Source organism: Amphibalanus amphitrite, unplaced genomic scaffold (genome assembly GCF_019059575.1).
Source record: "Amphibalanus amphitrite isolate SeventyFive unplaced genomic scaffold, NRLGWU_Aamphi_draft 001086F_arrow, whole genome shotgun sequence".
Lineage (NCBI taxonomy): Eukaryota > Metazoa > Arthropoda > Thecostraca > Balanomorpha > Balanidae > Amphibalanus > Amphibalanus amphitrite.
Genome location: NW_024882580.1, coordinates 160,659 through 178,160, shown reverse-complemented (window position 1 = coordinate 178,160; position 17,502 = coordinate 160,659). Strand labels below are relative to the sequence as shown.

Here is a 17,502-nt window from a genome sequence, read left to right as displayed (position 1 = left end):
GCTCACAGCGTATCCGAAGTTTCCACTCAACTCGGGCTGATCACGACGCCAAGGTACTGCTACCTCATATCGCTCGCCGTCGTACTTGAGTGAGTCTTGTGCCTTCTTAAGTGCGGACTTTTCCTCATACGAGAGAATCTTCTCATTCTCGTTTCTCACTCCGAGTAGTTCCAAGTCGGTCATAGCATGGATGGCGTCTATTTCATCCTGATTGTTCACTGATACGTGAGTCCGTAGCGTCTTGCTGAAGTTTTTCTTCTTCGCATCTTCCACAGGCCCGAAGGCTGTCCAGCCGAGCGGGGTTTTCACTCCCACAGGTTCATGTGCTTCGCCTTGTCTTGTCTCCAGAGGAAGGAACAGCGACGTCGTAGAAGCCGTCAGTCCGATCAGCATATCGATCCCCTGTCTTCGTGAAACGTTGGGGAAAGATATGTTCTTCAGATGGTTCCACTTGCTCTTCGTCATGTTCCAGTCAATTTTGGCTGAAGCGCTGGAGAGGTCATTAATGACGTACACGCCAATGCTGGTCTTGAACGGGCCGATTGTGGAACACATTTCCACCTCCGACTTCTTCATGTTCACTTGACTGCTGCCTTCCACTGTTCCCAGCTCAAACTGCTCTGGAACACCCTGGAGACCCAGCTCCTTAGAAGCGGCGTCCGTCAAGAAACTGGCATCCGAGCATGGATCCAGCAGGGCGTTGACGATAAGAGATCGTCCATTCGCCTTCACCTTCACGGGAACTGTCTGAAAAACGACGCGGCCTGAGTTCTGAGTCGCTGAAGCAGCGGTCCGATGAGTTAGCTCCCCTTCATGCTGTTCCTGAACTGGCAGTCTGGCAGTAGTATGACTTTGTGTCATCGCAGGGGTAGAATCACCGCGAGTCGCGTGGAGAAGACTATGATGGCTGCCACCGCATCCTGCCACTTGACATCCTGGGAACTTCCTGCAGCTTAATCCACGATGAGTGCCAGCCAGACAGCGAAAACATATTCGCTTCGTCTTGCAGTAGCTGTACCGGCTGCCGACTGTCCACTTCTGGAACAGTGGGCAATCTGGAAGTTGGTGTTCTCTCTCGCAATAGAGACAGCTTGATGCCCCATGTTGGCTCTGTCTCTCTGTCTTGGTACTCCAGGTCTTCTTCATTTTCCTGGGAGAGTTCGTCTCTTCCTTCTTCATTCGGGAGCTGCTTGACATTTCTAGAGCTTCTTGTTCGTATTGGGCTTCTTCTGTGAGCCAGGTGGCGAACATCTTCAGATTGTCCTTCGCTCTTTGTCCTTGGATCCATCTTCGGTAGTTCTTCAGAAATGTCACATGTAGCTTTTCTTTGACGAGGATGTAGTAGGCGGACACGTCGGCCAAATCGCCTGCTGAGCCATGCTCTTCAAGATTTGTCACCAGGCTTTGAACCCGATCAGCGAGTTCCTCCAAATCTCTCGTAGCGCCCGGACGGACTGGCCTGATGCTCCGAATCTCCTCCAGCTGATGCCTGATCCGTCTGCTGACGCCGCCGTACTTGCGTTCCAGCTCTGCCATGGCCTTCGTGAACCCAATGTCTGACGGTCTGTACCTGTCTACTAGTTTCAGAGCGTCACCTGCGAGACAGTTCTTGAGTTGCATCATTTTAAATTTTCCAGGAACGTTTTCGATGGTTACAAAGGCGTCAAACGTAGCTCGCCAGTCCTCGTATCTGTTTGTCTCGCCTGTAAAGACTGGAAGCTGTGGTCTCTTCAGTCCGTAGTTCGCCCAGTCGACCTTCACTCTCTCGTTATCTCGTGGCGACCGAGTGCTGTGACGTCGACCTTCGACTTCAGGTGAGGCTGCTTGCTCTTCTGGTTGCTGAAGCGCATCAGTTTCTTCAGTGACTGACTGATGCGACTCCGTTTCGTGCCTCAGGGCCTTCGTCTCGTTGCTACGCTTGTCTAGAGCTGCAGAAACTACAGTTCTCACTGATTTATTTGCCAGCCGCAGAGTCTTGGATATTTCTCGCTGAATATCGTCGTATTCTTCCCACGGATCTTCATCCTCCTCTTGTCCACTAGACATCTTGTTGGCCATCTCTTCCACTATGTTCAACAACTCATCGCTTGCCTTGTCTAGCTCAGAACCTATCTGCGAGATCTGCGAGACAGTTAGCTCACTGGTTTCAATCAGTGAATGCAGTCTGTTCTGTCCATCGCGTAGATCCCGAAGTAGTCTCGACTTCTTTCTTCTTAAATTCACTTCAGTTGTCCTCACATGGCTTTCTGTAGAAGTGGTAGTTGACATTGTCCCTTCAGTTCCATCCGTTACTTCTTCTTGATTCTGACTGGTTTCAGCTTCACCTTGCTGCGTCTTCTTGCGCCTGTTACCCATACTTAAATCTCGACTTAATATTACTTTAGAATTACATTACGTTACCTAATATCGTAACTCCGAATATCCGGGTCACGGCACCAAAATGTGGCTTGATAGTTTCCTCGCGTTGTGTCTTTTTCTTAATAAACTTAATGACTTAAATGAGAAACAACTAAGAACTTCAAATTCTCTGTCATTTCTGTATTTTCTTAACATTTTCACTGATAAGCCATTTTTATGACTCACGCGTCCTCACTCTGGGGCACCTCTCAGCCACTCACATAAAATAAGTTCATTCACCCGCCACACTTTCAATAAAAACAGTTCTTTTCTCATCAACATTGATCTTGCTTTTATTTCCATTTGAACTCAGATCTTGAAACAATCATCTGAAGTGATATCAGATACTGGCTTCTGTTTCTCTTGAAAGCAAGTTAAAACAACAATGATAAACTAAGGCAGGAGATGTGAGTTGTGGCAGTAGATTTTTGATTCAACATATGTCAACCTTATATTGCTTGAGACCTCTGTGACAGACAAACAAATATTTATAGTTTTTTGATAGTTTGGATTCTTGGCTTGATTTAGCAGATCAGCTGTGAACCTTGACTTTGAAATCACATAAATGTCATGGTACCCGAACGAATCCTCGCATGACATTTCTTCGCAGCACAATTTTTCGTCCGCATTTCTTCGTCTACAAATCTTCGTCGGAGCATTTATTTGTCCCTCAATGCTTACTCTTGCATATATTTGCGTTGAAGAAGAAATGCGAGCCGATTTTCATTTACCCTGGTGCGAGACAAAGTAATGCGATAGGTACGAATAAATGCCCTGACGAAGATTTGCAGACGAAGAATTGCGATACGAAGAAATGCCATAAGAATTGTCCTGGAATCCTTTATTGGCCATCATATATTGACCTTGATAAGATAAACGCATCATTCGCGCAATATTTGTCGCACTTTGATACCAAACTATTGCTTCCAAATGCCGACGTAAAGAAAACCTTTATGTGACGTCATAGAAACAGCGGATTTCCCAAAAAGTAAACAAAAATAAAAGTCTTATATCTCGAAAACGGGTGAATATTTTCCGGTAAAATTTGGTAGATGTTCATTTTCGCTCTTTGTGATTCACGCTACATCACTTTTATGCCAATTCATTAACTTTTTTGAAGGTGGGAGGGTCCCTTTAACTTTTTTGAAGGTGGGAGGGTCCCTTTAAAATACCAAAACATTACTTTTATAAGAGGTGAGTTAGTACACTTTTTTGAAAATGGCATCAAAAGTTAAAAAGTAGAGAACAATTATGACGAGGAGAAACATACCTTTGACAATATGGTGTCTGCCCCTTTGTGGTACTTGACCCTACGTTGGTCTCTATCTGAGATGTACTCCTTCACATGCGCTCCCTGACGCTTTCCCCCTCTTTTAGGGGTTGATTGCAGTGGCAAAGGACTTATTGTTGAGTCATTGCCAGAGTCAGTAAACACGATTGGCACGGGATTTCCATCTTCATCAAGGAGTTCCATTGTTGATACCTAAAGGGGAAAATACTGTTAAGATTGAACTATCCTGGTGACCACATTACATATACCGTAAGGTGGGGCTATTTGAGACAGTGGGGCTATTTGAGACAGTATTCAAAATTGTTATAAAATAAAAACCGTTTGCAATTTATGCTTAATTTTTGGTCAGACGATTTACTGCTCGATTCCACACCTCCCTGAGCAAAAATATCACAAAAAAATCAAACGATCTTCATTTTATAGCGATTTTAAATACTGTCTCAAATAGCCCCACTGTCTCAAATAGCCCCACTTTACGGTACCAAAAATGCGAAAAAGGTAAATAAGAATGTAAATACAGTAAGAAACAGCTTTCCGCTACGCTCATGTCATGCATCGAACATCGAAAAGACAGCGTTGATAGTGCCCTGCCAAGTGCCAAAGCACTGTTCAGCAGCTGGCTATTTCGTGAGCAGGGTATGACGCATTACACGAGCTGACGTCACAGGTGATAGCGTCGGGTACTAAGACACATTTCCACCATCCTCAGAACCATACATTGTTAATTTAGCATGGATCTTTCCGTAACATGGAAGGGAAAGTCATGCTAACGTGCCACTTTTGTCCCGCTTTTGTCAAATGCGGCAGCGAGTGGCGCACTGCTAGCTCTAGCTCTTTTCCTATCACACAGACCCAGCACGCACATGGGTCACGGACACACTATGTCACATCTGGAGGGCATGGGTAGGTATATTAATATTGCACTGACGTCTCACTTTCCTCGCTTATTATTCAATACCCTGTTGTCAGGGTAACCAGCATGTATTGATCAGGTTGAGGTAGTTGCTCTGGTCAAAAAGTGTATCAATACCATAGCTAGGTTGACGTACCACGGAAAGTCGGACAAGGAAATCCAAATCAGAAATAAAAAATTTAAGTGCAGCCACAGCCAGCTCAAGATATTTTGTGTTGCCGTCAAGCAATGCAAAAAGCAATCCACTGAATCAACATTGACATAGGTAACACAATCAAGTAATTTTAAATCAAATCAAATAATTTTAATTCAAATGGATATCAATATTCGACATTGACATCAACATTAATATCACCATTGTCATTGGGAAGTCATAAACCAAACTGTACCAGTATACCCACTTGTGAAAAACAAACGACACAAGAAGAAATGGGTGACTAATGAGGTTCTACGCCTTGTACGAATGAAAGAGAAGGCATGGACAAGACTTCGTGCGAACAAGAAATCAAAGAGGTTACGCCAACTCTACACCCAAGTGAGAAATGCTTCTACAAGTGCGGTGCGGAAAGCAAAGTACGACTTTGAAGCCAAGCTAGCGAGTGAGATCAAGGAAAACCCAAAAGCTTTCTATGCGTATGCACGTAGCAAGACAACTATAAAAGAAGACATTACGATGGTCAGGAAGTCAGATGGGCAACTTACCCGAAACCTAAAGGAGGCATGTGAAGAAATGAACGAACAGTTTCAAAAGGTTTTTAACACAACGTCTGACAGTCCACCTATCATCCAGTGTCTCAGCGAAAGAAAACTTACCGAGTGTAAATTTGATGTGGGTGAGGTTGTAAACATACTGCAACATTTAAAAACTCCATCAGCGCCTGGCCCTGATGGCGTCCACCCCATTGCCCTGAAAAACTGTTCAAGAAGTCTGGCCAAACCCATGCTGATTTATGATTATCTTCCAGAAATCATTGGAAGATGGCAGACTTCCAAGAGACTGGACCAGAGCAAATGTATCACCGATATTCAAAAAAGGGAACCGTGAAGATCCTCTCAACTACCGTCCAATCAGCCTCACATCTGTCCCCTGCAAGGTGTTGGAGAAGCTTGTAAAGAAGAGGATAGTTGAACATCTAGAGACTAACACACTACTAAGTCAACACCAGCATGGGTTTCGCTCAAGGAAATCATGTCTCACCCAGCTGCTTGAATTTACGTATGACCTTGAAAATGCTCTTGATGAAGGATGCTGTGCGGATGCCATATACCTAGATTGCAGGAAGGCCTTTGATTCGGTCTCACACTGCCACCTCCTTGCCAAACTCAAAGCTGCTGGTATAGAGGGCCAGCTTGGAGTATGGATCAGCAGTTTCTTGAAGAATCGCGAACAGAGAGTATGCATCCGAGGCAGTCATTCTGGGTGGAGAACTGTGTGGAGTGGTGTCCCCCAGGGCAGTGTTCTCGGCCCTGTCTTGTTCCTGCTCTTTGTCAACGACCTTCTGGATAACTTGCAGTCCCCAGGAAAGTTATTTGCAGATGATGCGAAGATTTACAGGAGCATCAAGTCGTCGGATGACTGTTCCATCTTGCAGAATGACCTGGACAGCTTACAAGTTTGGAGTAAGACCTGGCTGCTAGACTTCAACAAGGAAAAGTGTAAGGTCATGCATTTTGGAGAGAAGAACTTGAATTATGCGTACATGATGGGACAAACTACCTTAGCCACTACCAAGAAGGAAAAGGACCTTGGAGTACTGATAACGCCGAACCTCAAACCATCCGAGCAAGTCGCCCAAGTGGCCTCTGTGGCAAACTCTATGCTGGGTAGAATAAGAAGGACTTTCTCCTGCCTGGACGAACAAATACTTGTACCAATCTACAAAGCACTAGTGCGACCCAGGATGGAGTTTGCTGTCCAAGCATGGTGTCCGTATCTACAGAAGGACATACTCAAGCTAGAGAAAGTTCAAAGAAGGGCAACCAAACTAATACCGTCCATAGCTGACCTACCCTACGAAGACCGTCACAAGAGGCTCCATCTCACTACTCTACAAGAAAGAAGAGTCAGAGGTGACATGATAGAAGTCTTCAAAATTGTCAAGGGCTTTGATGTGGTGAAAGCTGGTGATAAGTTTCTTCAAATGGACGCTGGACCACGCAGCGACAGGACTCGCGGCCACTCACTCAAACTCGCCAAGCCAAGACACAGAACCCTCAAGAGAACCATGTTCTTCTCATCACGAGTTGTTGACCACTGGAATAGTTTGCCTCAAGAAGTGGTAGAAAGTCCCAGCATCAGTTCATTCAAAAACAGATACGACCAATACATGAATAGACAGTGAGAGAGGCAGCATCCCATGAGCCCAGCTCCCTTGCCTCTTATCCTACATTCTAGGTAAGAACATTCTAGGTAAGAACCATCAAATTGTGATCATGATCAACAAAGTGGAAAACAGAGATCAAATATATTTATCTTCATTCAAATAAACATTTAATTTATTTTATTGGAACTGGTTTTACAATAAAAATGAGCTCTCGGCATTTACCTTGGACGTGGGTTCACTATTGAAACATTAAGGCAAATGCGCCGCAGCTTGGTCACATTCAGAAGTCAACTAAAACTAAGATTTCCCAGAAAGTACTGAACAAATGTGGTCCAAAGTGGGCAATACATAAAGCGTAGCTATTCTTCCAATATATAAAATTGATATAGGTGTTACACATGAGCTGGAATGATGAAATTCATCGTCAGAATACGACGGTTTTTGTTGTGACGACGGCGCAGACCTTACTTCCACCCTGCTTTTCACGTATTTGGGCTAAGATTTACATCGATCGCCGCCTACCACTATATTCAGCACATTTGAAATATCATAAAATGCCCACTTAAGTACCCATATAGGGCTTTTCAACAACTTACATGCGATTTAACCCACGAGCCGCTGGGGGGGGCATAAAGTTGCCCCCCCTTTACGTTTTGTGAAATATCTCCGAAACCTGATGAGCTACGACCGTGAAACTTGGCATAGCTTCAAATGAATACCTAGGCAATATTTGAGGAAAGTTTGGTGGTTGTAGCATCTAAGATGACGTCACAGTGACGTCATAAAGTTTTGCCGTTTTCCGATATGGATCGTTTCTGATGACGCTGAGCATGAAACTCGACTGTAAATGAACTAGACAGCACCTGCTGTCATCCTAAAACATCTTACTACACTTCCATCTAGTTTCTGACCAATAATCGGCCCTTTATATTCGGTCCCATATATGTGATGTATCGTGAGGAATATGAGAGTCGCAAATCTATAATTTCACTTATGACGTCACTGTGACGTCATTTCAAATGGGATCGACACCAAATTTAGACACAACCTCGGCTAGGTATTCAGGAAGATGTGTGCAAAGTTTCGCTTCTCTATCTCTTCGCGTTGCGACGATATCGTCGCAGAAGTAAAGGGGGGGGGCAACTTTATGCCCCCCCCCAGCGGCCGGCGGGTGGCGCGGAGGCCCAGCGGCCGCCGGGTTAATCACGGATCGGCGACCGCCACCCATCCACTACACCGGAAAATGCAGCGTTGCGTAGAATGAAAAACAAAGTTTCCCGGTGATGCAAACGTTCCAATCAATAAACCAATCTTTCAGAAGTCTGTTAAATACATTATTTTTTGTTCAAAACATTCATAAATGCCATTATTTTTCGATTAGAAATACGTATTGACTTTTTATTTCGTCAACATGTTAAAAGCATGGCCTCGTTCGTAAACTTCCGGTTTTCTGATCGGAAAGTCGGAGAACAGGAACGTGAATTAGAATGCTGGCTGTCGATTGGTGGCATCCTGCGCATGCCAAATTGCACCAATCAATGCCCAGTTTGCTTCAAAGGTTGCAAGTGGGTTGCAATGCACGCAGCGTTTCCATTTATGGAACAGAACGTTTCTCTTTTTGGAAACGGCGTATCCATTTTTGGAACATTGTTCCAAAAATGGAAACGTCTCCATAAATGGAACGGAAATACCACAGTGCGCCCGACTGGTGTTAATCAAAATAGCAGTGGCACAGATCAGGTAAGGTAACATGCCGCCGAAAAAAGAAAAGGTAAGAGGGGCAAGATTAAATAGTGCCTCAGGGGCGCCAAAAATGTCTACCAGTGAAGGAGCTGGGCCCGAAAATGAAGAAACTGAAGGCAGTGAAGATGATATTGACTCAGATGATGAGAGCACTGATGGCGCAGGGAGAACGGTGAGCGAAGAAACAAACCAGGAACGAGGTAAGGCTAAGGGCAGGAGATACTGGTGCAGTGGAGGTACTAAGGCATGTGGTGTGGAAATTCTGGATGGGGAAGAAAGCGTGTGGTGTGACATTTGCCAAAAATGGTTCCACCCGAAATGTCAGGGGTTAACAAATGACGCTTTCAGAGCACTGACAAAGTTCAAGAAAGTCTTTTTGTGGGTGTGCATGACTTGCAAGCCAAACCTGATGTCTGTAGCTAGGATGGGAATGGTCATTGAAAAACGCATCGAGAGCGCTGAAAAGAGCATCATGCAGTCAATAGAAACAAGCAAGATCAAGGGAGGAGCGAAGCTGGAAAAGAGTATCGAGAGTAGGATGAACAACATGGAGGAAAAGCTCTGCAATGAAATACTGGTGAAGCAGAAAGAAATATCGGACAAGCAAAAACAGATTGAGACGACAATCAACAAGCAGGCCAACAGTGCAAAAGATCTGAAGATGCTTATGGAAAGCAAGTACGAAAAGGAAAAAAGGGAAAACAATCTGATTCTGCACAACGTCCCCGAGAGTCAGGCCGAAACACCAGATGAACGAGTCAAACATGACAAAGAGATGTTCATGAAAGTAGTATCGGCACTGGTTGGTACCCAAGAAAATGTGCAAGTCGACAAGATCTATCGCTTAGGCAAGAAGCAAGCCCAACCCGAAGAACTCCACGAACGCAGGGAGCTTAAAGGACGCCTGATGCTGATCAGAGTCAAAGAGAAGGAGCATGTTGACATTCTCATCAAGAGGAGGACGCAGTTGAGGGATAAGGGATTCCCCAACATCTACATCACACGGGACCTCACTCCAGAGGAAAGAGAATCCCAAAGAAAGCAGAGGGCCGAATTGGAGGCGGAGTTGCAGGTGAAGGGAAAGGACACACACCGTATTTTTCGGGGTAAGGTCATACCCAAGTAGTAAAAGCCAAAAGAGCATATGCAAGAACAAATTAAGGTGTTGGTACACAAATGCCAATAGCTTGAGAAATAAGCTTGATGAGTTCCGCGCAAATATCAATACCATTAAGCCACATATAATAGCTGTTACAGAAGTATGGATGAAAGAGGATTTTGCAGTTGAGGGATATCACTCTGCCATTCGACACACAAGGAAAGGAAACAGGAAGGGAGGAGGGGTGTTGATATTTGTTGAAAACAGCATCACAGTTATTGATTGTCCAGAAATGGGTGAAACATCATTTGAGGAATCTGTTTGGTGCACCATCAAACTGTATAACTCTGAATTTATGTTACTGGGATTGTGTTACCGGTCACCCTCAAGCAGTCAGGACAACAATGAGAAGCTGCTTAGAACCTTGAGACAAACAGCACTGGTACATGTACAGCATTTGCTAGTCTTTGGGGACTTCAACTTCCCTGAGATTGATTGGCAGTCAGGTCATGTTGATGGTCCAGAAGATTCATATCCAATGCAGTTCTACGATACAACTCAAGATCTTTTCTGGGTGCAACATACTATGACCGAAACCAGGTTTAGAATTGGACAATCGCCTTCGTTACTTGACCTTGTGTTCACAAAAGATGAGTTTGCTATTGATCATATTGAGACCAGTGCCCCCATTGGAAAGAGTGACCATCTTGTACTTACATGGGACTATCAGTACCAGCCTGATTTTACTACTCAAGCTGTGGCACAAGAAGACTCTTCCAGATATAACTTTGGCAAGGGGAGGTATCAGGACATGAGGATGAGTCTGCAAGATGTGAATTGGGACATTCTTGAAGACATGGATGTGGAAAGTATGTGGTCCAAGATAAAGGAGGTTATCCAAGAGAATATTGAGCAGCATGTGCCTTTTTCATCAATGAAAAAAAATCACAAAACTGTCCCATGGTGGTCAAAACGGTTGACAAAAGAAGTCAAGTTGAAACACGAACGGTGGAAAGAATTCACAAGACTGAACACATCCAACAGTTATAATGCATACGCTGAGCAAAGAAACAAGGTTACACAGCTCATAAGGGCATCAAGGAAAAAGTATGAAAATGGCATAATCCTGCAAGGAAAGGAAGACCCAAAGAAAATACACAGATGTATAAGATCACAACTGAAGGTTAAGCCTACAGTAGGAGATCTTGAAGCCGCAAGCGGGGACCTGACCAAGAGCAATGAGGAGGCAGCAGAAGTACTGAGTGCCTGCTTCAAATCGGTTTTTGTCCGAGAAGAGACTGGATGTTTGCCCCATTTTCCCAATGTTGTGGACGAGGAGGATACACTTAATGAATTTGACATATCCGAAACAGAAGTACTTAACGAGCTGAACTGTCTCAAAGAAGGTAAAGCGGGGGGCCCCGACGGATTTCCCGCAACCCTTTTGAGGAACACTGCAGAACAGCTTGCAAAGCCCATAACAAGACTGTTTAGGTGCTCTCTGACTCAAGGACAGTTGCCGAACCAGTGGAAAATGGCAGTCATCACTCCAATTTTCAAGAAAGGGAGCAAGAAAGTTGCTGGAAACTACCGTCCAATAAGTCTTACTTGTCAGCTGTGCAAAGTTCTGGAAAGAATTATTTTGAGACACATCAAAGACCACCTTAACAGGCACAGGCTGATTAGTGAGCACCAACATGGATTTGTAAAGGGTAGATCGTGCCAGACCAACCTACTTGAAGCATTTGAACTCTGGACTCAGTGGATGGATGAAGGCAAAGCTGTGGACATTGCATATCTTGACTACCAAAAGGCCTTTGATAGAGTTCCGCATGCAAGACTCATCCACAAGCTGAGTGCTTATGGAATAAGAGGACAACTGCTCGCTTGGTTAACCGACTTCCTCAGGAACAGAAAACAGCAGGTCACAGTGGGGAGAAGCCAGTCACAGTGTGTAGATGTGGCCAGTGGAGTACCGCAAGGTTCGGTATTGGGACCGACCTTGTTCTTGATCTACATCAATGAGCTTCCAACCCTGGTGCAGAGTGGCTGTAAACTGTTCGCAGATGACACAAAACTGTTCAAAGACATAGTAACCCAACAGGACTGTGCAACACTGCAAGCAGACCTTGACAGGCTATCTGAATGGTCAGATCAGTGGCTGCTTAAGTTCAACGTTGAAAAGTGCAAGATCATGCATTGTGGATATATGAACCCTGCAGAGGACTATGTCATGAAAGGTAATGATGAAGCCAGGACGATCTGCACTACAACTCACGAACGTGATCTGGGCGTGATTGTAGCCAACAACCTGAAAGCAACATGCCACTGCCAAGCTGCGGCACTGAAAGGAATGACTGCACTAAGGCTTTTAAAAATGGCTTTCAGAAATATTGATGTCAACAACTTCAGGTCCTTGTACACCACTTATGTTCGCCCGCATCTAGATTATTGCCTGTCTGCGGTTGGTCCTCACATGGTTCAAGATATACAAAAGCTTGAAAAAGTTCAGAGACGAGCTACCAAGCTTGTACGAGAAATTAGAGCCTATCCCTATGAAGAACGGCTGACGAGGCTTGATCTGATGAGCATGCGAGATCGACTCAAGCGTGGTGACTTAATTGAGACTTACAAGATTGTAACAGGAAAAGTTGATATAGATGCAGGACGATTCTTTGAATTTCAAGACAATGAAAGAACCAGGGGTCATCGATTTAAGTTGAAGAAAAGACGGTCAACGCACCACTTCAGAAACATGTCATTTGCTAACAGAGTAGTCACCCCTTGGAATGAGCTGCCAGACTATGTTGTGTCAGCACCAAGTACTAGTGCCTTCAAGAAGAGGCTTGACCGACATTGGGCTACCCTAGTCGACCACTAAAGCTCATCCTCTGATTAGTGCATTCCACGATATGAGCACCAAATAGACAGTGTCTACTCCTAGCTCATAACCTGAACCTGAACCTGAACCTGTAGGGATCTGATCTCATCGAGCTCCTTACTAGAGACAGTCATGAATCTTGGGCTGGGATGTCAAAGGATGCATCACCCCAGTGAGAGTCGAGACGGGCTTTGAAGATATTGACAGACGTAGAGAGGACCACAGAGGCAGGAAGCGCATTCCAGTCGTTGATGGCGCGGACCGATAGAGTGTGTCTCCTGGGTCTTGAAGCAGCTTGAGGCTTCAGCAGCTTCAGAGCATGTCCTCTGGTGACAGATGAGACTGCCTGCATATTGGTTATTTACCAAATATTCATCAGGGTTTCATATAACAGATGAAGGTTTCTGGATCATGTATGGGGAACTCTAAGCCTTGTTCATCACATCACATGGTGGCATGGATTTTCAGCATAGTTGCCAGTTCACATAAGTGTGTTCTGTGGACTTGTTCGGTATGCCTACTTAGATACCCTAGCCAGAACTGCTTGTTGAATCTGTCACTATTCTTTGTAATTTTGTCAGAGCCATTTGTAGTGTGCAATGTTGCTCTGTGAATATTGATATATTCCTTTGCAGTTTGCTGAACATTTTGTGACTGGTGCTCCCTTTTAATTACACATTGCAAAAATTCCCAATTCATTTTGACTGTTTCTAGTTACACTGTTATTTGAACATGGCTAGATCACTTTTCCCCACCTAGGTATAGTATATGTGACTAGATATTCCTCATTTTTATCTGTATGGTAATATAACCTATCTGAGTGGTAAATGCTCAGGAAGTAAAAACTTGGGAACAGAAGATGAAAACTTAACATTTTTAACCCTATTCCTGGCGGGGGGGGGGCCTCAGGAGCCCCCCCCTGAGGTTTTTTGGTTATTTCTCCCAAACGCGTTGAGCTAGGAAGCTCAAATTTTCTGACTTTTCCTAAAAGGCTTCTACGCAACATGTCTGAAAATTTTGAGTTGATCTGACCTCAGGTCAGGTCACCAGAGGCGGTTTGGTGACCCTACCTCAGAAAAGTTTGCAATCACGCCAGAGCTAGAGTTTTTGACCGATCAATTTCTTCTCTTCAGGCTTTAGTTAGGGTACCAGTATGTGCAATTTGTATATCTCGGAATTTTGATATCGGTGACCTAAGGTCAGGTCAGTTTCGCGACCTCCCCATTATAAGTCAATGGGCGAAAAATCAACTCCCTGTTTTTACCACTAAAACGGGTCGGAATGGCCCCATATACCATACATGACTTCATATACGATCAACCTTCACTACCTTGAGGTCTGTTTTGCTGTTGGGCAGCTGTGAGGTCATGTGACGTCATCAAAGGTCACCAAAGGTTTTTGGCCAATAACTCCGTACAGGAACAAGATACAGACGCGTGGATGGTCTCATTGTGTTCAGCTCGTCAAGACGCATCGAATGATATACATGATGACCTCGAGGTCACGTGACCTGAGGTCAACCTTTGACCTTGACCTTGCGAGGTCAACATATATATCATTCGATGCGGATTGACGAGAGGATCACGATGATGCCCTTAGTTTGTTCCCATCTTTACTAATTCGAAAGTTATTCGAGAAAAACTCTCTCCATATCTAGCGCCGCCATTTTGACTTTTTCGACCCCTGTGACGTCATCTTTGACCTGACCTGAAAATGACCTTTGTAAAAATTGTAGATCTTGACCGTGCGTATCCGATGCCGTTTACCGTTTGTCGCTATCTTGCTTCGTTCTCGAGATCTCAGGGGGGGGGGCCGAATCGGCCCCCCCCCCCGCCAGTTTCTTGTCCCGGCGGAGCCCGCCAGGAATAGGGTTAAAGAATGATTTATGATGCATGCTTTGTTTGGGTGAGCTAGACTTATGAGTTAATATTCTTATGAACAACTTGAATACCTAGCAGCCCAGAATTCTTCCAGCAGTGTGTTGCTATCAGCAGAGCAGTAACAAATGATAATTTAGTTTGGTGAATAATGCCCTGTTTTCATTTGAATGGCCTGGATTATGAAATGTTTAACTCAAGTGGGCACACAAAATGTGGAACTCATCCACGTTCAACACTGTGGTTTGATATACTCTCAATACTCTAGTCATGGGCCAATAGTCTCAATCTGTGGCGCCTGTCGCTGAAGTAGCGACACACTGCTAGCCACAGCGCACTCCGCGCCTCGGAGCGACCTTCCCACGCCCCGCGGCGCTGGTCCGGCCACGGCCACCGCGGTACGGATTGCGATAAGGGCCGCTGCGCACCGCGGCGCTGTCCGGTGTGGCGTCGAGAGTCTGGTACCTACTGACAGAAACGCAGAGCTAGTAGTCGGTGACCTGTTTAGGAACACTGGCTGGACTTCCATTATTCCGACATGTAGCTCATCGTTACTGTCTGGTGTCTGCCTCTGCGCGCGTGTACAGGCTGTTCTGATCGTGTCGTCGCTCTCCGCGTGCCGCAGGATCAGTTCGACAACATCGCGCTCCACACACAGAAGGGACTCGACTTTTTGGACAAGTACGGCCGCCTGATCAGAGACAGGTCCGATGTGGAGAACCGGTATGCGGCCGACCTCAGGTGAGCTGACCCGACCCGACCTGACCCGATCTGACCCGACCCGACCTGACCCGATCTGACCCGACCCGACCTGACCATATGTCCCGACCCGGACAGGCGACAGCAGTGGCGGCTGGGCCGTGAGACTGCTCCAAACAACAGAGAGAAAGGTGCCTGACCCGTCGCTCTGGGGCTTTGCTGGGTCAAGAATGGCACCCTCCGGGCTCTCTGGATCTGTCATTATCAGTGGGAGCCTGGGAGGTGATCAGGGGGGCTGAGCGCTACTGGCAGATGTCGTAATCAAGCCAGCGACTGTCCTGTGTCCAGCTTCTGAAAAACTGATCGTTGCACACCCATCACCCCAGCATCACCGTAGCATCCTTCTGCCCATCGCGGTGGTCGTGGTAGCTCGGACTCTACTCCGTCAGTCGGTTATACGGCCCAGCACTCCTACCCATAGGACATCCGTGGTTGTTTGGACTTTGGTCTGTGAGACAAGTGACGTATTCATTATTCATCATGTTTCTGCCATGATATTGCAGAATAGTGTCGGGAAGCCGTTGGAGTATGCTGCAGTGTTGTAATGGCTCTCAGTGGCGGGATGTGACACATCGAAATGTTTAATGTTTATTTTAAGTTCATCGAGCGTGTGTCAGCCGCTACGTAACCGATGTGGTGTTAAATTTATGCTCAGCCTTGAAAGGTTTCACTATTTTAAAGCTCTTGCCTTTTCACAGACTTTATTTTTATTAATTGTTATGACTACGTCATCTTAAAGGTAGTGTGCCACCTTCCAATGATTTCCCATTTTATTTTTCCTAGGGTAAGAAGCTTCTGTTTTTACCTAATATCGCAAAAAAAATCAAAAATGGGCCTGGAATAGTGCCTTGTTTGCCTAAAAGTTTATCGGTTTTTCGATATGTATAACAACTGTAGTGGGCTGACCTGCAAACAGGCGTCGGCAACAATCGCGAATGCGGCGCACATGTGACAATAAGCAAAGGTCATTATAGTGTTACGACCATACGACGTACGGGAATGAGTTATCAGCTTTCTAATCGTAGACAACACAATGTCGAGCCTTAAACTGTAAGCCCGTATTGGTATTGTTTCTTTTATTTGGCTGTCGAACATTATTTATGGTTTGAAATATGATTTTATGTAAAATAATTGATATGAAAAAGCCGTCTTATAAGTTATGACCCCATTTCACCACACGCAAGTGGCAGAAATGACAATGATCAGCTGACGCATTTTTCTTAGCCGAAGTCAGAGCGCGCGGCCCGACGCACCACGCGTATTTGGAAATTCCGACCTCGACGAGCATCAGAAGCCAACTAACAGGCGTGTTCGAAACCGCAGGAGCTGATGATGAACGGGTTTATCGAAACTTGATTGGATGAGCATATCGGTAATAGCGATTTCAGTGTGTGCATTTATTGTTCATAGTGGTGTGAAATGTAGTTGGGGTACGACCGACAACCCGTCGGGGCGAATTTCGCACTGGGGTACTCAAAATTTGAAGAATTTAAGACGTTTCCATGAGTTTTGAAGGTATGGATAAGTTCTAAAAATCCGGTTCTCCTTATCTGGGCCATTAACTCCATACGGTCCAAGAAAGCTGGCACACTACCTTTAACATTAATTTTGAGTTGAGATAGACGAATTGGGGTCCCTGGCTCGCACTTCCCGGTTTGGGCACTCACAACATCAAGAAAGGCCTGAATTTGAAGATATTTAACTTCAAAGTTGCAGCACTTTCGATTCAGAAAGGCTAATGTATTTGAATGCCCCTCTGAATTTGTGACGTCAGCGCAGATCTAGCGATTTTGAACCTTATACTAACATCTTTGTGAAGCAGTGGTGGTATATGCTATTTGCGCACAACATCTGCCGCAAGTGCCGCACTTTTAAGATACCAAATTATGGCTTCCAAATGACGTCACAGACAGCAAAGATCCAAAAAGTAAATAAAAGTTAAAGTCTAATATCTTGAAAACCGGTGAATATCTTTCGGTGAAATCTGGTAGATATTCGTCTTTGCTCTTTTTGAACCGAGCGACATCACTTTTATGCCAGTTCATCAACTTTTTTGAAGGTGGGAGGGTCTCTTTAACACCGGAGAAGGTGGTGGCGAGGAAGTTTTGTGGTCAAGAAAGACAGGTGAAAGAGAACTAATGCTTCTTTCGTATATTGATATTTATGAAAATAATGCCATCAATATGCGATAGTTAGGATAGCTCGTGCAGTTTTTCGT

The 17,502-nt window shown here is 45.1% G+C and overlaps 1 protein-coding gene across 4 annotated transcripts in view; it reads left to right on the top strand.

Annotated features, from left to right (window-relative positions):
- LOC122369960 (formin-binding protein 1-like) overlaps nt 1–17,502 on the top strand; it is a 56,433-nt gene that overhangs the window by 19,252 nt on the left and 19,679 nt on the right. For all 4 annotated transcript variants that reach the window (XM_043345146.1, XM_043345147.1, XM_043345144.1 and 1 more), the window contains exon 2: nt 15,151–15,266. In XM_043345146.1, coding sequence (XP_043201081.1) covers nt 15,151–15,266 — 116 coding nt within the window. The remainder of the gene's footprint in view (nt 1–15,150; nt 15,267–17,502) is intronic.